This window comes from Antrostomus carolinensis, unplaced genomic scaffold (genome assembly GCF_000700745.2).
Source record: "Antrostomus carolinensis isolate BGI_N321 unplaced genomic scaffold, ASM70074v2 scaffold2862, whole genome shotgun sequence".
NCBI lineage: Eukaryota > Metazoa > Chordata > Aves > Caprimulgiformes > Caprimulgidae > Antrostomus > Antrostomus carolinensis.
This window is the reverse complement of record NW_010300009.1, coordinates 13,483-30,059: the sequence shown is the minus strand read 5'-3', so window position 1 is coordinate 30,059 and position 16,577 is coordinate 13,483. Positions and strand designations below refer to the sequence as shown.

The 16,577-nt window shown below is 44.6% G+C and overlaps 2 protein-coding genes across 2 annotated transcripts in view; one reads left to right on the top strand and one right to left on the bottom strand.

The window, feature by feature from the left end:
* RECQL5 (RecQ like helicase 5) overlaps nt 1-16,577 on the bottom strand; it is a 38,656-nt gene that overhangs the window by 8,648 nt on the left and 13,431 nt on the right. The gene's annotated exons all lie outside the window — the stretch shown is intronic.
* SMIM5 (small integral membrane protein 5) lies at nt 12,278-13,901 on the top strand. The gene is made up of 2 exons (XM_010162960.1): nt 12,278-12,404; nt 13,780-13,901. Exons 1-2 carry the CDS (start codon nt 12,278-12,280, stop codon nt 13,899-13,901), a joined length of 249 nt encoding a protein of 82 aa, XP_010161262.1.

Below are 16,577 nucleotides of genomic sequence, written 5' to 3'. Positions count from 1 at the left end.
GCAGGAATCACAAGGATTAAGCCCTGGAGCAGAACTGGCAACCTGCTTAAGGTCTCTGCCTCTACTTCCCCACATGTAAAACAAACAGTGGTGTTAATCTCTTCTGCTAAATGCTTTCAGATCTTTGAGATCTGCAAAAGGCATGGTGGATGAAATATGCAGTTATTAATTCTGCATTGCTGGCCAAATATATTCCATGTTCAATCAGAATGACTCTAGGATAAACATGTAAAGAGGTCCTGTTGATCCCTGCAGCTCAGAGTTCGGAGTATGTCTGTATATTTCACACTGGAGAACTTCTAATTTTATTCTTTGTGGTTTGAAGGTGAAGAAATCTACATCTGAAGACAGAGGAATGTAAATTAAGTCAGAGAAATAGAGTCCAGACTGCTGAGCACCATTCAGCCTGGGTCTCAATCTGCTAACACGTGCTTCAGATCAGCAGCCAGAGTTGGGGTAGAGTCCTACATCGATGAAAACCAGTCCATGTGCTCATACACTATTGCACAACCAGTTTCACCAGCCTTAGCAAACCAGCCATGTGAAGATGATTAGATTCTTCCAGGAATCTTCAAAAGATTTCTGACAGATGTCAGTGCTTTTGGGTATGTAAAAAAGAGTTTGGTGACAGAGATGTGCTCATTAGCAATACAGGCAGGAAGTAATTTATTTTCTAGAACGTTCCCTAACTTAAACCAGTGAAGATACTGATTTCACTAGATACAGAAGAACCAGGCAGTTACTTTTTTTTCCTTTTTTTAAGAAAGTGGGTAAAATTTAGAGGAGGTTTTTAAAACTTGGGTTTCGCAGCAGAGATGGCCAGTAATCTCTTAATCAAAATGCTGATACTAAACACACAGAAACACTCACTTCATCAGGCATTTAGAGATCAAATCCTGCAGCCAAGCAGCAACAAGAGTTACTTTAGAAGAGAATTATTCTCCTGTAAGGAAGAACAAAGTGGAGATTTTTCTTCTCAACCAAGGAGTGCCCTAGTTGGCTTACTAACTTCATCTGCCAAAAGTGGGTCACTGAGGGGGAAAATAAGAGACTGAGCACTTCATTTATTCTCATTTTAAACCCTTTAAGGCACGTCTGAACTTGCCAGATCTAACAAATGCAGTTTGCTTCTTCACTTGTGTGCGTGCGTGTATGTGTCTGGGGGGGGGCACACACACATAACTGCATGTCTCCCACAGCATCACAAACAAACCCTGCCAGGGTTCTCCAGCAGCAGCTGGCTCGCTCATTCCCACGGCTTGGGAGGTTAATTTACCAAGCAGAAGAGCGAGTGAAGCAGCAAAGCAGCAGGTTACAGACTGCTGTCGCCAGAGCGATGAACTGGGGGTGCTGAAGCGAGGAGGAGCCGGCGCTGCTCAGGTAAGGAGGGCTGCAACAGGGGGACGTTGCACTGCACGGTCTAGGGCACTGAAAGCCTAGAGAGGGCTACTACAAAGCTGGCTTTATATCCCCCTGCAGAGCTGCACTGACTCACTCTCAAAGAAAGAGCTCCTTTCACATGGTGGGGAAGGGTGGGGGGACCGGGATGGGGACAACATTCGATCCCCTTGTCCTGCTTTTCCAAAAGAACTACTGGTGCTGCCTGTCCTGCCAATGCAACGTGACCATAGAAATGTCAGTGAGCTGCAAGTCAGCTTTTTGTTTCCCCAAAAGAAAACAGGCAGGCGTTCTCATTAGTCTATGTCTCTTTCTCTCTCATGCACTGATCTGAATTAGAGTTAACTGAGGCATACAGTAACTGGTCAAGCCCTCTCCTCGCTCCTACAGCTTACTCACCAGGCTTATGCTGGGGAGGGACATCCACACACACCTCTGTCCCTTAATGCAAACAAGAGAGATGCAGAGATCAGCTCTGAGGTCACTGGAATTCAGAGAGGTTCTAGTTTCTAACCCATCAGGCTCAGAAAGCCAAACCCTTTCCATCCAGCCTCCTGTAACTGCCTGTATCACCCTGCAGAATCACCCAAATCGGAGCCACAGCCCCACTTTAGCCAGTCAAACTCATCAGTTGGGTCATAACGGAAATTTAGTTGCAGAACTAAGATTGCAGTCCTAGAATTCGAGTCAAAAGGCCAAAACCAGAGTTACCAGTAGTGATGCAGGGGGGAAAACCACTGGATTAACGTTTAACTGAACACCAGAGGTCCTGAAACATAGTTGGTTATGTATTAACATGCAGTGGGAAAACTTCCCGAGCCACACGAGCATCTAATGCCCACAAGCTGGAGAGCCAACGGACATTAATTAATGGCAGTTTGTATTATTATACATGCCCTAAAATTATTTCATCTTTTAAATATGCAACTGTATTATTTGCCTCCCCTACCCTTCAACAGGGGTATGTATGAGCTGACCACTGGTCTTTAAAATGTTTAAACAAAAGAATTATTTAATTTGAGACATCCCACCCTGGTTTTACGTCATGGGGTAGGATGAAAAGCAAATAACAATCAGGTTTATTAACATGTTTTTGTTTGTGGCAGCACATTTCAGGCAAATGCTAAACTGACCACACGGCTGCCTGCACCGTGCCTCCTTTGGTACTCCTTGCTTTTGTACAGCAGGTAAAACAGGAGCCCTGTTCCTGAAATTAATAGAAACAGATGAATTGTCAAAGAAGAAGGAAAGTCACATATCCCTAAAGAAGCTCTGCCTCTCCCAAAATATACCAGAGAAAAGCATCCCCTCATATGAGCCAAAGAAGGGCACATCATCAGAAAAGCCCCCTGGGAAAATCACAGCAAGTCTTGGAACAAAGCTGAGAAATGAAAGCATTAAAAAGACTAAAATCATATGAGGACAAATTATTTACATAGATGCCAGTTGCTGAACAAGAGCCTCTGAATGAGCTTTATCAAATGGAAGAGCAAATTATGAGGTTGATGAGGAATTACCATTTTGCACCTGTCTGCTGGACGAGATCCTTTGTAATATCAGCTGAACTTCAACAACCCCCTGGGACAAGACAGTGGGTGTCAGTGGCTCTCCCCACAAGACAAGAAGCAAAACCCATGGCATCAAGAGAGTAAATGACTTGGCAAAGGGCATGGAGCAAATTCAGCAGCTCAGTATCACCCCTGCTCCCCTGTCCGTGGCTGCTGCACCGTCCTGGTGATTTCTTTTTCTGCCCTTTCAAAGAACACAAGAGAAAAGCTCCTTCCCCGGGGAGACGGAAGGAAACTGGGCAACATAAAGAAAAGTTAATTGCTTTAACACACACCCAAACTATCACAGGGAGAGAATCAATTCAAGTCTCACTGAAGGAAAAAAAAAAACATAATTAAAAGGGAAAAAAAAAAAAAGACAAGACCTTGGCTGGGAGGAGATGCACAGAGGAAGCAACAAGTGCTGGTTCAAGCGCTGCGGAGCTCGCAGCAGCGACTGGCTCAGCTCAGCTTGCGGTGGCTCCTCGGCGCCCGCCCTCCCTCTCTGGCACACATGTAACGCGAAACTTCATATCTCCAGGACAACCAGTAACAAAAAAAGGCAGAGACAACAGCTGGCTGTCAGCAGAGAGGAGCCGAGCGAGCGAGCAGCGAGAGGAGACACACGCCGGGATGAGAGATGACGTGAAAGTTTAAGAAGACAGAAGGAAAACCCAAGAGGAGAAGAGTTGGCGGCGCGGCTGGGGTAAGGCTGAGCTCTTGCTGGTGGTGGGTCAGCACCTTCACGGTCAGTTGGTGAGCAAGTAGCTGGAGCTTTCGTAGCTCTCTGTGTGGGGAAGTGCAGAAGGGGCCACTGAGCAGAGCTGGCCAGGCTGGGTTTGTGTGTGAGGGAGCGAAGGTGGCGAGAGAAAAGCTCTTCGGAGCATGGCAGAAAGCTGTGCTGCTGGACTGCCAACAACCGGACCCAGCCCGCAGCCCTGGCCAGGCAGGGCAGCAGCGAGGGACTCCTGTGCTGATTAGAAAGGCTGGCTGCTCAGTTTTCTGTTGCTGTTATGGAATGTGACCTTAGCTGATAAGCAGGTCTAGCACAGGGCATTCTCCACAGTAATGACTTGATGTTTTAACGCTTTGTGTGGACAAGAGAGCTGCTCAGCTCCTCTCTTGTGAGTCATGGACGTGCCATTAGTGAGGTGCTGCCAGCACAGGCAAGCACATGTGAAACCCAGAGGGTACCAGCCCCAGCATTTCTCCAGAGCTCCTTCCAGCTGGAGCTAAGTTTTATCCCCTAAAGCAAACAGAGAGCTTGAAAACAAAACCCTAGTTGGGGAACTTGCAAGTTAATCATCTGTGTCCATCAGAAATTAATGGAAAGATTTCACACTGCTGCTAACAAGAGCATTTAAAAAAGAAAAAAATCAGCTAGTGTAGCAGGCAGAGATGCTGGTTTACTGCTCAAAGCAGCACGAGAAACCACTGATCTGAGAGAACACAGACGTACACATACATGGTCTGTGGTTTACAGTAACAAGACCATCAGGTCTGAAAGCAGCGATAAGGGAAGGAAAAGGAAAAGGATCTCCCAAATACATGAAATTACCCACTGGAAGCCTTGGTTTTCATAGAGAGGTGTCCCCAAACCTATATTCCCCATTTCTGTTTGCTGCTGGGTGCAGAAAGAGGGGCTGGCAAGGAGACTGACCATATCAGCCCCCATTTTCTGCCATCTGAAGGTGACTACTCTGTTTGGAAGCTCCTGCAGCTCCCAGCACTGAGCTGGGACCCCTCGTCCCTTCCAGGAGGAACGTGGCCAGTCAGCTGTTTACAGACAGGTAGGAAGTGAGGCAGAAAGCCAATTCTCATAAAAATTTTTACACATGCCTGTAGGTAGGAATGTTAAAGATCAGGTATTTCCACATCTCTCCATTCCCATTAAGGTGGAAGGGAGGGCAGGTCTTTCTGACCTACGTGTTGTACCAACACCAAATTGGAACTGCTTGTGTGAGGAGATGTAGTAAAGACCCACACGCCTCCAGTCTAGCCCCAGGTTCAAAGGGGATGGAGGGAAGTTTCCACCCTCCTAATGAAGGGTCTCACTAGGTTGTTTGTTGCAGTTAAGATGGTGGCATCAAATAAAGTACAGGAAAAACAAAGTTGAGGAAAAACAAAAAGAAAAGGAAGGAGGGAGGAGCGAGGGCAGAAGGGCAGGGGAGGGAGGTAGAGAAACATGCCAAGTTTTCCTCGCCAAAAGAAAATCTTAATGGGTTTGGCTGGGGACTTGTCCAGCCAGAGCCGTGTTGTACGTACTTGGGGTGGGGGAAGAAGCAATCTGAAACACATGTCTGGATAAGAGCAGCAGGACATGGCTTGTGTTACAGCTGTCACAGTGCACGGGCCTCTCAGCTTGACTGCAATGCAAAAGCGGTTATGGGAGTGGAGGTACAAAATAAACCACGTTTGCTAGAGCAGATCCCTCCTGGAACACCCAAACCCCTGACCCACACAGCCTGCAGTGGGCCAGGGAGCAGAGCTGGACAGCACGGACTGTCAGAGAGCTGGGTGAGGAGAGCAGCACCCAGCCCTCGCCTCCATCCAGGCTCTCACCACCACCACCACCCCACACAACCACAGCTGATACGGTTTGAAACAGCTTCTTCTGAAGAAGCAGCTGTTGTAACCTTCAGTTTTCAGTTCCTACACCCAAGTGACACCTTTACTAGGATCAGAGCAGCATATTTAAAACAAAAAAAAAACCTCAAAAATTCATGTCATTTCTGAGACCTGTAGGTCTGAGACCAGCCAAGGACAGGACACAGAGGTGGCTGAAGGAAGATGGAGAAGGTGTTTCCAGCACTCGAGGAGCTCAGCTGCCTTACCTCAAACACCAAACTATGATAGTAACTATTTACCAGGCTTTCACTGGCACACAGCTACCTCTGCCAGCTTCCCATGAAACAGTTATTTTGCTAAAATTAAAATAGACTTTTAGGCTGGATTCAAGCATCAGCAACCCTAAAAAAAAAGTTCTCTAGTAGAAGAGCTACAGGTTTATTTTTAAAATTGACCTTTTCCTTTCACTGGATGGCTCTGTGCTTTGGTTTCCCCACTTGTTAAAAATGGGACTAGTAGTGAGGAATTATCTCGTGGGGGTTTTGTGGACTCGTTTGTGGGATGGGCTGGAGAAAACCAGCGTGTTCTGTAGAGGTGTTAGAGACTCTCAGCTCAGTGCCCCAGTGGGTACCTCAGCTACTGGAACTGCCAGTGCAGGGAATTTGGTACCTTTTTATATTAATCTAATATTAGGTTGTAGGGAAGGGAAGGAACATTTACTGTGCTGCCTCAAAACCAATTTCCAAATAGTGGGTGGTGGAGATGACAGGGTATTCCAGCCAAATGGCTACCCAGTCAGGACAGCTTTATAATCTGAAAGAATGTGTGGCCTTCTTTCCCAGACCAGCTGACAAAGTCAAAGCTGCTCTCCCATGACATTGAGCTGCAATTTGCCAGTTTGGGTGTGTGCTGTTAAAAAGCTGAATTCTCTTGATACTGGAAACTATTTTCATCTGCTTGGGAATGAATTATAGGTCTGTGTCTCCATTCACTCCTGTTGTAGGAAAAAAAAGGGCTTGTCTATGAACTATAGTTAAGATTCACATGGCTGGTCAACTACAGTCATGGAAGCAAACATTGCATTAACAATGATGAGGGAAAACCATGCACTGAAAATATTATGACATTTCTATAGCCCTTTTCATCTCAGAAGTACATTACAAACTTAGAACAATAAACAACTGTACAGGAATTATTACATGTTCTGCCAAAATGCATCTAATCTGTAACAGCACCTAGCATCCCAGCGATGTTTTAGGACAGGAAGCACTGCAGACCTTATCCATATGAAATCAGAAGCACATTTCAGGAACCAAAAACAAAGCTGGCAGGCTAAGGAACTGGCCAAGCCTTCATGTTCTTAAGAAAGTGGACAAATACAGTCAGAGTTTATTTTAAAGTTTTAGATCAGAATAAAAAGCATCCCCTCCCTTTCAGCTGCTCAGCACTCTCCTTCCATGAGGCTGGGATTGCCTTCTAAGATTTTCTACCAAATAAGTTACCATAATCCATATCATTTCCCATCCCTGTATTGGTCCAATTTCAATTAACTTCTTTGACTTGTCTGGGTAAGAACAACACAAAGTATTTGCTTTTCCACAGCCTCAGTCTTGGGAAAAAGACAACATTGCAATGAGAGTGTTACCCTGGCGTTCTGCTTGCTTGGGAGCATCAGGAGATCCTACTTTGTAAGGTCTCTGGAGCACTGCTGATAAGGGCAGTGGGCACAGTGCAGGTTATCAAGCTCACCTTCAGTGGGACTGGCTGCATGAGGACTAGAAGCACTGGCAGCTTCAGGGCACCATCAACAGATCGCCCCTTCCAAAGCTTCATCTCCATTTTTAGATTACTGTAGAGATAAACCCACGCAAGCAGAGGTTCTCAGAGGGAGCACAGTAAAACCATTGGTTGGGGTCATCTCAAGAGAAATAAACCCTGTGGGGCATGACTGGGTAAGAAGCAACCAACAGCAGAAGCCATGCTTTCACCTGCTCTCATCCTCAACAGGCTCAGTGCCTGAAGTGGAACAAGCAGTTTGCAAGCAAAGGTCATTTCATTTTGTAACTGCAACAGAAGGAGGGACTCGCTGCCTTTCTATCTAAAGATTTCAGAGCATGTTAGAGACTTGGACACACAACAATTAGCAAAAAACCCCTGTGACAGTGGTTAGATGCTCTGCAGAGATGAAGTCACCCAACAAAGAGATGGGATGACTTATCCAGAGTCACACAACCAGTAAGCATCACTGGCAGGCCAGAAAGACTGCCTGCACTTACTAACTTCCAGTCCTGGGACTAAACCACAAACTCAAATTCCCGTTCTTTGCACTGAAATAAGCTGCTCAAATGCCACCAGGGTTATGACTAAACAAGTGTCTCATTCCTCAGCAGTAAATTGAAGCTCACCCACTCCCTACAGTTCAACTTCTAATGCACCTGTGTAGACACACAGATGGGAGACATCTTTCCAAACCAAAGACAGACCAAAAAAAACCCCAATAATTTACATCAATTCCAAAATACTTAAAGCAACTTGACTAGCTTAAAGCAGGGGGATGTGGGACCCCACCTTACATGGTCATCCCAAAGCTCTTTTTCTTGCTTGAAGCCCAGAAGCTACAACACATAGAGGGTTCACAGTACAAAGAAACCCTGACCAAGGCTTTTCTCTTGAATGTCTAGATTGAGGCCTTTTAACAGCTTTATTCTCAAAAGGGCTGAGCAGCCAACTTCTTTGAGTGCTTCAGGACGGCGTAAGTCCATTAAAACAGTTCAGGAAGATAATTTCAGTGCTATTATGGCAATTTTCACAGCTTTATTCAGTGGGCACAGCAAGATGAATCTGCATTAAAAACAAGTGATAGCACTTTCTGGGAATCTAAAAATCTACAGAAGTCCTAAATGTAGGACATGCTGCTTTGGTTTGACAGGCTCCTTTAATCCTTGCAGCTGAGCATCAGGCCAGCAGACATCAGGCATCCCCCTGAATTATGACTGTGCTCTCTCTTTGCAACCAAGGCTCACAACTCCTAACAACTCATAGCACGTGGCAGATTCAGCCTTTTTTTCCCCCTCAAAACCAAATAAAACCAAATTTTAAAAATTCTTTTATTCCTTCCCCTGCCAGGCCTTGTAACATAGAGGATGGCAGAAAGATTTGATGATCTAGGCCCACAGGCAACGCTGGATAGATGAGTTAATTTTTAAAAGAACAACCAGAAGAAGAAACAGCTGAAACCACGAATTTCAGGCTGCCACCCAGCAGAGACTTCCAAACTGCCTGTCACAAGACATCAGCATTGTGTTCACTTTGTTTTCTGTGTGATTTTCTCATCTTGCCTCTCTTCACCTTATTTTCACTTCATATAATCTCTAGCTACAGCTGTGGGGCAAGAGTTCATGACATGAGTCTAACAACGCGTTATGAAGACTCCATTGCACTGTGGTCATTCAACATTTCTTCCTTAACAAGTTCCATCAGCTCTGCTGCCCTAACAGCCAGGTCTCCTCTGCTCTGGAGGGTTCCCATCCACAGTGGCTGTGGTTTGGAGGAAGGACAATGAGCAAGGAGAAATTCCCAATTGAGAAAAACACTGGCAGACAATTAGGATGGCTCCAAACCCCACAAACCCTCTGTGAGGTACCGACTTGGGTGGCTGTTCTAGGCTCTAGAACAGCACTTCAGTCTTAGAAAGTAAACTGTCAGTTAAAGACCTACAACCCAAAGTTTCAAATCTCTCAAGACTTGCCCATTTTAATAATAATCATTACAGCTACTGCTTCAACCAAATATCCTGCACCACCTGGCCTTCACTGCTGGTGGTGACAGGGAGCTTACTTGAACACAATATAGTAATCATAAAAAAAGAGATTCAGAGCTCCACTCCATGTCATGTCATCGCTGTTGTGTTGCACATGAGGAAGATCAGGCAGCTGCATAAGACAACTTAGTTTAAGTCACACAGCACAAGCTTTACACTTACCAGGGTAAGATCTTAGTTCTGCTGAAATCAGTTGGGAAAAGACTACAATCAAAACTAGTCCTGACCAAAAACATTACATCACAGGTAGGATGGAAGATACAAAAGTCCATGAATATAACAGGCTTTCCTGGGGGAGTTTTACTTTTTCTTTTTCTTTTCTTTTTCTTTTTAAAGAAGTTATTTATTCTTCACACTTTTGCTACACTCCACAAGCAGAAATCCCAAAGCAGCGAGAGCCCTTGTAACCAATGTGCAGTCAGAAGTGCAGTCGAGCAGAAAAAGATTTGCTTCCTCACGGGCAAGCTGGAGACTGCACCACCACCATCAAACTTTGTCCCTGAAGAAGTTCAAACCAAGGTAAACAAGCAACATTCCTTGCAAGTTTTAGAATAAAAACTCCTTCACTTTGCTCCAGATCAGGTACCACGGGGCTGAGGAATGTCCACTACTGAGACTACAAGCTCTTGCTATTTTAGGTGAAGCACTTTGCTAATCCACAGGGAGTTCCACAATCCTAATCAGTAGTTTTACCCCAGATACCCAAACCTCAGAAACCCAGCTCTCTTTTACTTGTGGTGCAGCTCAAAGCACGGTGTGAAAGGTTACAGCAGATTCCTTACTAGGAGAACTTCTGGGCAGGCAGAAACACCCCCAAAGAGAACAAACATTTCAGAATGTTAGAGTCAGAAATACTTATTTAAAAAAAAGAAAAAAAAAGAAAAAAAAAGGAGGAGGAAGGAAGGAAGGAGGAAGGAAGGAAGGAGGAAGGAAGGAAGGAGGAAGGAAGGAGGAGGAAGGAAGGAGGAGGAAGGAAGGAGGAGGAAGGAAGGAGGAGGAAAAAAAAAGAAAAAAGGAAAAAAGAAAAAAAGGAGAAAAAAAAGGAAAGTTTTTCTTCTAGAGCCAAGAGCAGAAAACACAACTCACCTCTGCCTGCACCCATCTCTTGGAATGGAAACAAAATGGGAAACCTGCTGACACAGAATCCCGCAGCACTGTGCACAGGAGAACGCAGCCGTTTCTGGAGCAGCTCACTTAGAGCACGGCAATCATTGGGAAAGAACTGTTTAACCCTGGTCTCAAAAATGACCTTTTCAGGTCAAAAGGCCACAGCTGTGCCTCCCTGCTAAGTTGCACAGAGATCTTTCTGTAGATGTAGATTTTCCATCCACCCCCATCCCTAGGAAGCCAGCTGGTTCCGATTTTTATTCCTTAACTTGGATTTAAAAGAACAAAGAAAACCCTTTTTGAATTGCATAAACATACAAAATGTAATTTAACTTGGCACTGCAGGATTTAAGCCCAGCATGCAACGAAACAGCCAAGGTCTCTCTGTCCTCAGTGTGTTTAGAAAAACTGAACTCCAAGCATCCATTTGTTGGAGTAACCAAACCAGATGTGCAGTAATGAACTAGCTGGCTTATTCTGGAAGTACTGTCTCGGTCATTTGGTTTTGTGTTATCACCAAGATAAAGATATTAAATTGGAATGTTCAAGTCCCATAAAGCAGTGTTGACTATCACAACACATACAAGCTAGTACATTCTGATATAACAATGATGGAAGAGTTCTAATCCATCCAAGTGTTGACCTGTCCAAACGCTCCTTTCAGGTAAAACTCTGGATATTTCTCAACAATATCCTATTCTGGTTACTGACTGAAGCAAAATTTGAACTTCTGTAGCTCTCATGCAAGCTTGCTTGTTGCAATGCCTTCCAAAATTTTGCTCACAGGGGAAAAAAAAAAAACCCAGCAAATATTGGTGGCAAAACTGAAGCACCTAACTTTGACTAAACTAATAATATTTTCAGTAACAATATTTCCTGGTGATCATTCTGAGAATAAAGAAGGTGTAAGATCACTGAGCAGGGCAGGAGGGATTAGCTCCACAAGGGAGTTATCTCCCCAAGAGATCCAGGGGCTTTTGCTTTGCTCATCAGTGGAAATCCACTGTTCAATTAATACATTGCTCCATTAGAATGGACTGTGGCTTAAAAGGAAAAAAAAAAAGCTACATTTAGCTTACCATACTGTCCTGGTTTTTGCTAGGATAGGGTTAATTTTCTTCTTAGTAGCTAGAAACTACTAGTTAGGAGTTAAACTATCACACATATAAAACTTGCAGTCATCTGTAAGAACTTGAAAAGCATCCAGCAGTCCCCAGTGAACACAGACTTTAGCTCTTAATATCACCACTCAGTAAAACATTATTAATGGTATTGTAGAGAGGTGGTGAAGCAAGTGCCTTGGGTTTTGAAGGGGTTTTCTGTAGCTGAAAGTGCAGGAAGTCTTCAAAGGGGTTTACTTTGTGTTACTCAGGAAAAAAAACAACTGAAAATTGTGTTCCACTGGAGTTCAGCATTTGGAACTCAACTTGAGTTAGAATTGCATTTCTTTCTGGAAGGATAAATTAGCACAACTGGAAAAAAACTAATTACTTTCCCTGGGTGAAAGCCAAGGGCAGGCACTGTCCAGTTCTAACTCTGTGCCTGCTGAAGTAAGTGTCCTTTTAGGATAAACACCATTTCACCTTTGCTGAACAGTGCAGCTGACAAAAGCACCCTCAAAGCCAGATTTTGAAATTAAAATAGTGCCAGAACACGTAGACAGTTAATAATCCTCCACCTTAGCTACTGGGAGCAAGGACTGAGACCAGATAAACTTGTTTTCCTTGTGATCACCAGCTCTATAAGAAGGCTGGCAGCTTCCTAGCATTAGTCAGTGAAAAGGTTTCTTCTCTGTTTGGTTCTTCTACAGCATAAATCCTGGAGAGGTTAAGCCAGAATGTCTTCTGGAGGCTTTCTGAAGGAAATGCAAACCATTGGTGAGAAGTTTCTCCTTAAGCTCCAGAAACTGCCCAAGGCTGACCCTGTGGAAATCGTGTCCTTTTGTGTGATTCTTCTGTTTATCGGTGAGTTTATGGGTGGAAGCAAAGGGGTGTCAGAATGTCTCTTCTCTTCTACAGGGGGCAGCTTGCTCCACAGTCTTTGTTGGTGGGTTGGTGTTGTTGGCAGTTGTTTTCCAGGCTGTGCTCTGGGGCTCAGTTTAATTTCTAGGTAATTCTTTAATACTCAGTGTCTATCTCTACATGCATGCAGAGCATGACAGGCAACAGTAGAGCTTTCCCCAAAGCTCTCATATTTAAGCATTAGTTGAAACAGCAGTATTTTAATCAACCCAGAGCTGCTGCAGTGTTCTGATGCATAGGAGATGGTCTATGACAAATGGTATTAGGGCATCTCACTGCCACAGAAGACACCTGAAGTCTAACTCAGAGTGTCACTCCTGTGCTTAGTTCAGTGGAAGCTTCAGATGAGCCTATTTATTCTCCTCTGGTAATGGCAAGGTCCCTCCTGCTGCTCTGTGTGGGGTTGGCATGGAAGGAATAACAAAGAGCTGCTTGATCAAGGGGGATGAAGTTTGTTTAGACAATGAGGGGAAAAAAAAAGCAGGAAGGAAGGCAGGCCCTCCCCCTCAAAGAGGTACACTTTGCTCCCAGCTGAAAGGAAGGGTGTGTATCCAGCCTGGACACTCCTCCCTGGGCTGGAATTCAGAAAGACACACCTGCTGCTTTATTTTTTTCATACTTACACCTGGTTCCCCACAGGTCTGGTAACCTGGCAGTCCAGCTCCAGACTTTTAAGGAACACATGCACACACATGTGCACGTTCACACACTCTTATGTGTTTTTCAGTATTAAATGTGTTGTCCTTTTCTATTCCAGATAAACCAACATACCCAGCACCAACCATTATGCCTAGGGTAAAATAACAATGTTAGCTCACCGCTCTGCAAAACAAAACCCTCTGTTTGAAGTATCTGTTTTCTTAAGCTAAATACAAAAGAGTAAAGCCAACCCAGTCACCAATATCTATCCTCATTAAAGGGTACACTGCATGTACTCTTCAGAAATGCAGCTGCCAGTTTGACTAACCAAGTTCTCTTGAGTTGCTTCTGACACAACTATGGAGAGAGCTGGATCTCCATCTTTTCCAGGCACGCAGCTCTACTTGCTGCATGTCACCTCCAAAACAACAGCCCATTAGGCAGGTAAAGATATGCCCCCACATAGCTCTTAACATCACGAAATACCTGGTAACAACTGTCCAGATTAAATGGAAGGAACTTAGGAGGAGGGAGGTGGGGATATAGGGGGAAAAAAAATCAGCAAGAAACCAGGCTTTGTTCACTCTGCTGCTCATCAAACAACTTAGAAGAGACATAGGGTCACTATCCAGTGATTGATCCTACATGATGAAGCAACAACCTTTGTTTCTCTCTGCAGTTACTGTTCTGGTGCTGATGATCATTGCCTGTGGTTGCTGCTGCTATAGCTGCTGTAGCTGCGATGGACGTCCTGACCACAGACGTAGGAAGATCCAAGTCCGCCCAACTGCCCATTCATGAAGTGCAGCAAGAGGTGACACAACCTACTATCAAGGACATACATGGACATCGTGATTCAGTCCTCTGGGAATGACTTTCTACACTAGCACACTGAAAATGGCAATAACAATATTAATTAATATGATTCAGAGGACCAGAAATCACAGCTTGGAATTCGTTCTGTCTGTGACAGCTACTACTGGGCTCTGTGATGTGACCAGAAAGGTAACACTAGCATCACTTCTCCCTCTTCTGGGGTGGGTTGGGGGTGCATGGACACATGCTGCTGAGAAAACAGACACGCTTTCCCAAGGACAGCTCTGCAGCTGGGCCAGCCAAGGATTCCCTGTGTGAGCACGGAGCCACAGACCAAAGCAGAGAACACATCAAGCTGCCACACACTGGGCAGCATCTGCTCTCTTCACAAGGGGTTAATCCAGAAGGATGATGCTGGGTGCTAGCAAAACCCACTGACATCACTGGGAGGTCCTCGTGCCTGGTACATCTTGGATCAAGCTCAAACCTACTCTCTTAAAATCCACGTGCAACAGACACGTTCAGCTGAGATGTCTCCTGAAAACAACAATTCATGTCACTCCTGATCCAGAGCTGCCAGCTGAGGCTCTGAGTACAGCTGGTAACAAATGCTCCTTCCTTTATTTCATTGGTGTTTCAACGATGTGAAAATGCCAGAGACAAAAATCAGATCGTGTGCAATACCCTTTGTAAACAGAAAGATGAAGGCAAAAGGGAAAAAAAAAAAAACCTCAGCCATGCTATGGTTTAATTTGATTATTCTGCTGCTAAACGCGCTCCCTCCTCCGCTGCGCCGCGTGGTTGTTAGTTCTGCCCCCTGCATATTGCAGGTGAACGGTCCTGACAGAGCACAGGAGTCAGGGGAGATGAAAAAATCCTTCTCCTGACTCCCTGCACTGTGTGCAGTTTATTTTAGCGGGCATAAACATTATGCCTAAGGTATGTTTCTTACCATACACAAAGGCATTTCAGAGGAGTCACACACAGTATGGGAAGTGTCACCTCAGGGTACGTGTGCAGCAGCTGACAGTGGGCACTGTGACAGAGCAGAGCCAAGAATGGGCTGTACAGCTGAAGTTAACAAGTGCAAATAAATCCCTCTGCTGTGCTGCAGCCACTGTGTACACTTGGTTTACACCTCAGTGAACTTCAGGAAGGGATTGCCCTAGGTTGCCCAAGGAAGTTGTGGCTGCTCCTCCCTGGAAGTGTTGAAGGCCAGGCTGGATGAGGCTTTGAGCAACCTGGTCTAGTGGAAGGTGTCCCTGCTGCTGGCAGGGGGGTTGGAACTGGATGAGCTTTAAGGTCCCTTCCAAACCAAACCATTCTATGATTCTATGATTTATGTAAGGACAAGGCTATGGCACAGGCCAGGACTTCCCTAAGAGGCTCAGCCAAACAGAAGACAATCTACTGCACCTAACTCTGGTGTTTCAGCCCCAAATGTGAAACCTCTTTATGAGAGGGTATAAAAAGTTACATGTGTATAGATAAATCATCTTCCACCCTTGTATTCCAGCTGCTAAGTGCAGAGGAGTTGATTACACATGTATATGCCAGTTATCACCTAGCTAGAGAAAAGAATCATCAGCTTTGTAACGGTGGGTTTTTAAATATTCTTCATACTTCAGAAGGGACAAAAAAACTGAAAACTTTGTAAAGAAACTTCTTTTCTCTGATGCCTGCCCCCAAATTACTGAAAAGTGCATTAGATCAGTAGCTTCTCCTGTATTTAATGCACTTTAATGTTTGCAAAGAAAACTAGATTTAGGTATTTTGCATTTTTGTACAGCTGTGCATTGGAATGTATCTGCAGCCAGTGACACAGAGAAGAGTCTAAAAATTAAGAAAAAGAAAAAAATCCTCAAACTACCAATGTTACTTTTAAATTAATAAAACACTTTCCCACAGAAGATGAGGATGTTCCTTAGAAAATAAATATTTGAATCCCAACTTGACAACTGCCAAGAGGAGACTGCACTAGCATCAGCTGCTGCATGCACAGCTACACTGAGACTAACGAAGCGCTGGCCTTTATTACACTGTCCCAAAGCTTTCCCTCCCAGCCAGTATGTTAGGGTAGGATAAGCTCAAGCATGGCAGCAATTCACTCTCATCAACATTCAGAGATGTGATGCACTAACCTCTCTGTCTTTGCTCATATCACTTACAAACAAGTGGCAATCAAGGTGACACAGAAGTCTCAGAACCTCTTTTGCAAGGGACAGACTCAACAGATGTTTCTGTATCTAAATTAAGTCACGAGACCTGTGAAAGAACAGAGCTTACTTTCTTTCCCAGCCTGTGCTAGACGGTGCCAGCTACAGGAATTAACAGAATCCCATTGAGAAATGTTTCAGCAGCATGGAACCAGGCTGTGCTAACAGTCAGGAGGAAGCCCAGCAGGCTGGAAACATACCAATGACTGACAGGTCATTGTCACTAGGAACAAGCTGCCAGGCTTTATCTCAACAGGAAAAGCTACAAATACATGTTTCCCTGTGGTACAAGTTAAACCCCTGACAGATACCAGGCAGGGGGACAAGAGAAATGGCTCCTGTCTTATCTCTGCCACTGTTAAGTTCCTGAATTAGAAGCAGAGAATAAACACAGCACTGTTAAAAAAACAGAAAGAGAGAAAATGAAGCAATTTTCTAAAGAATT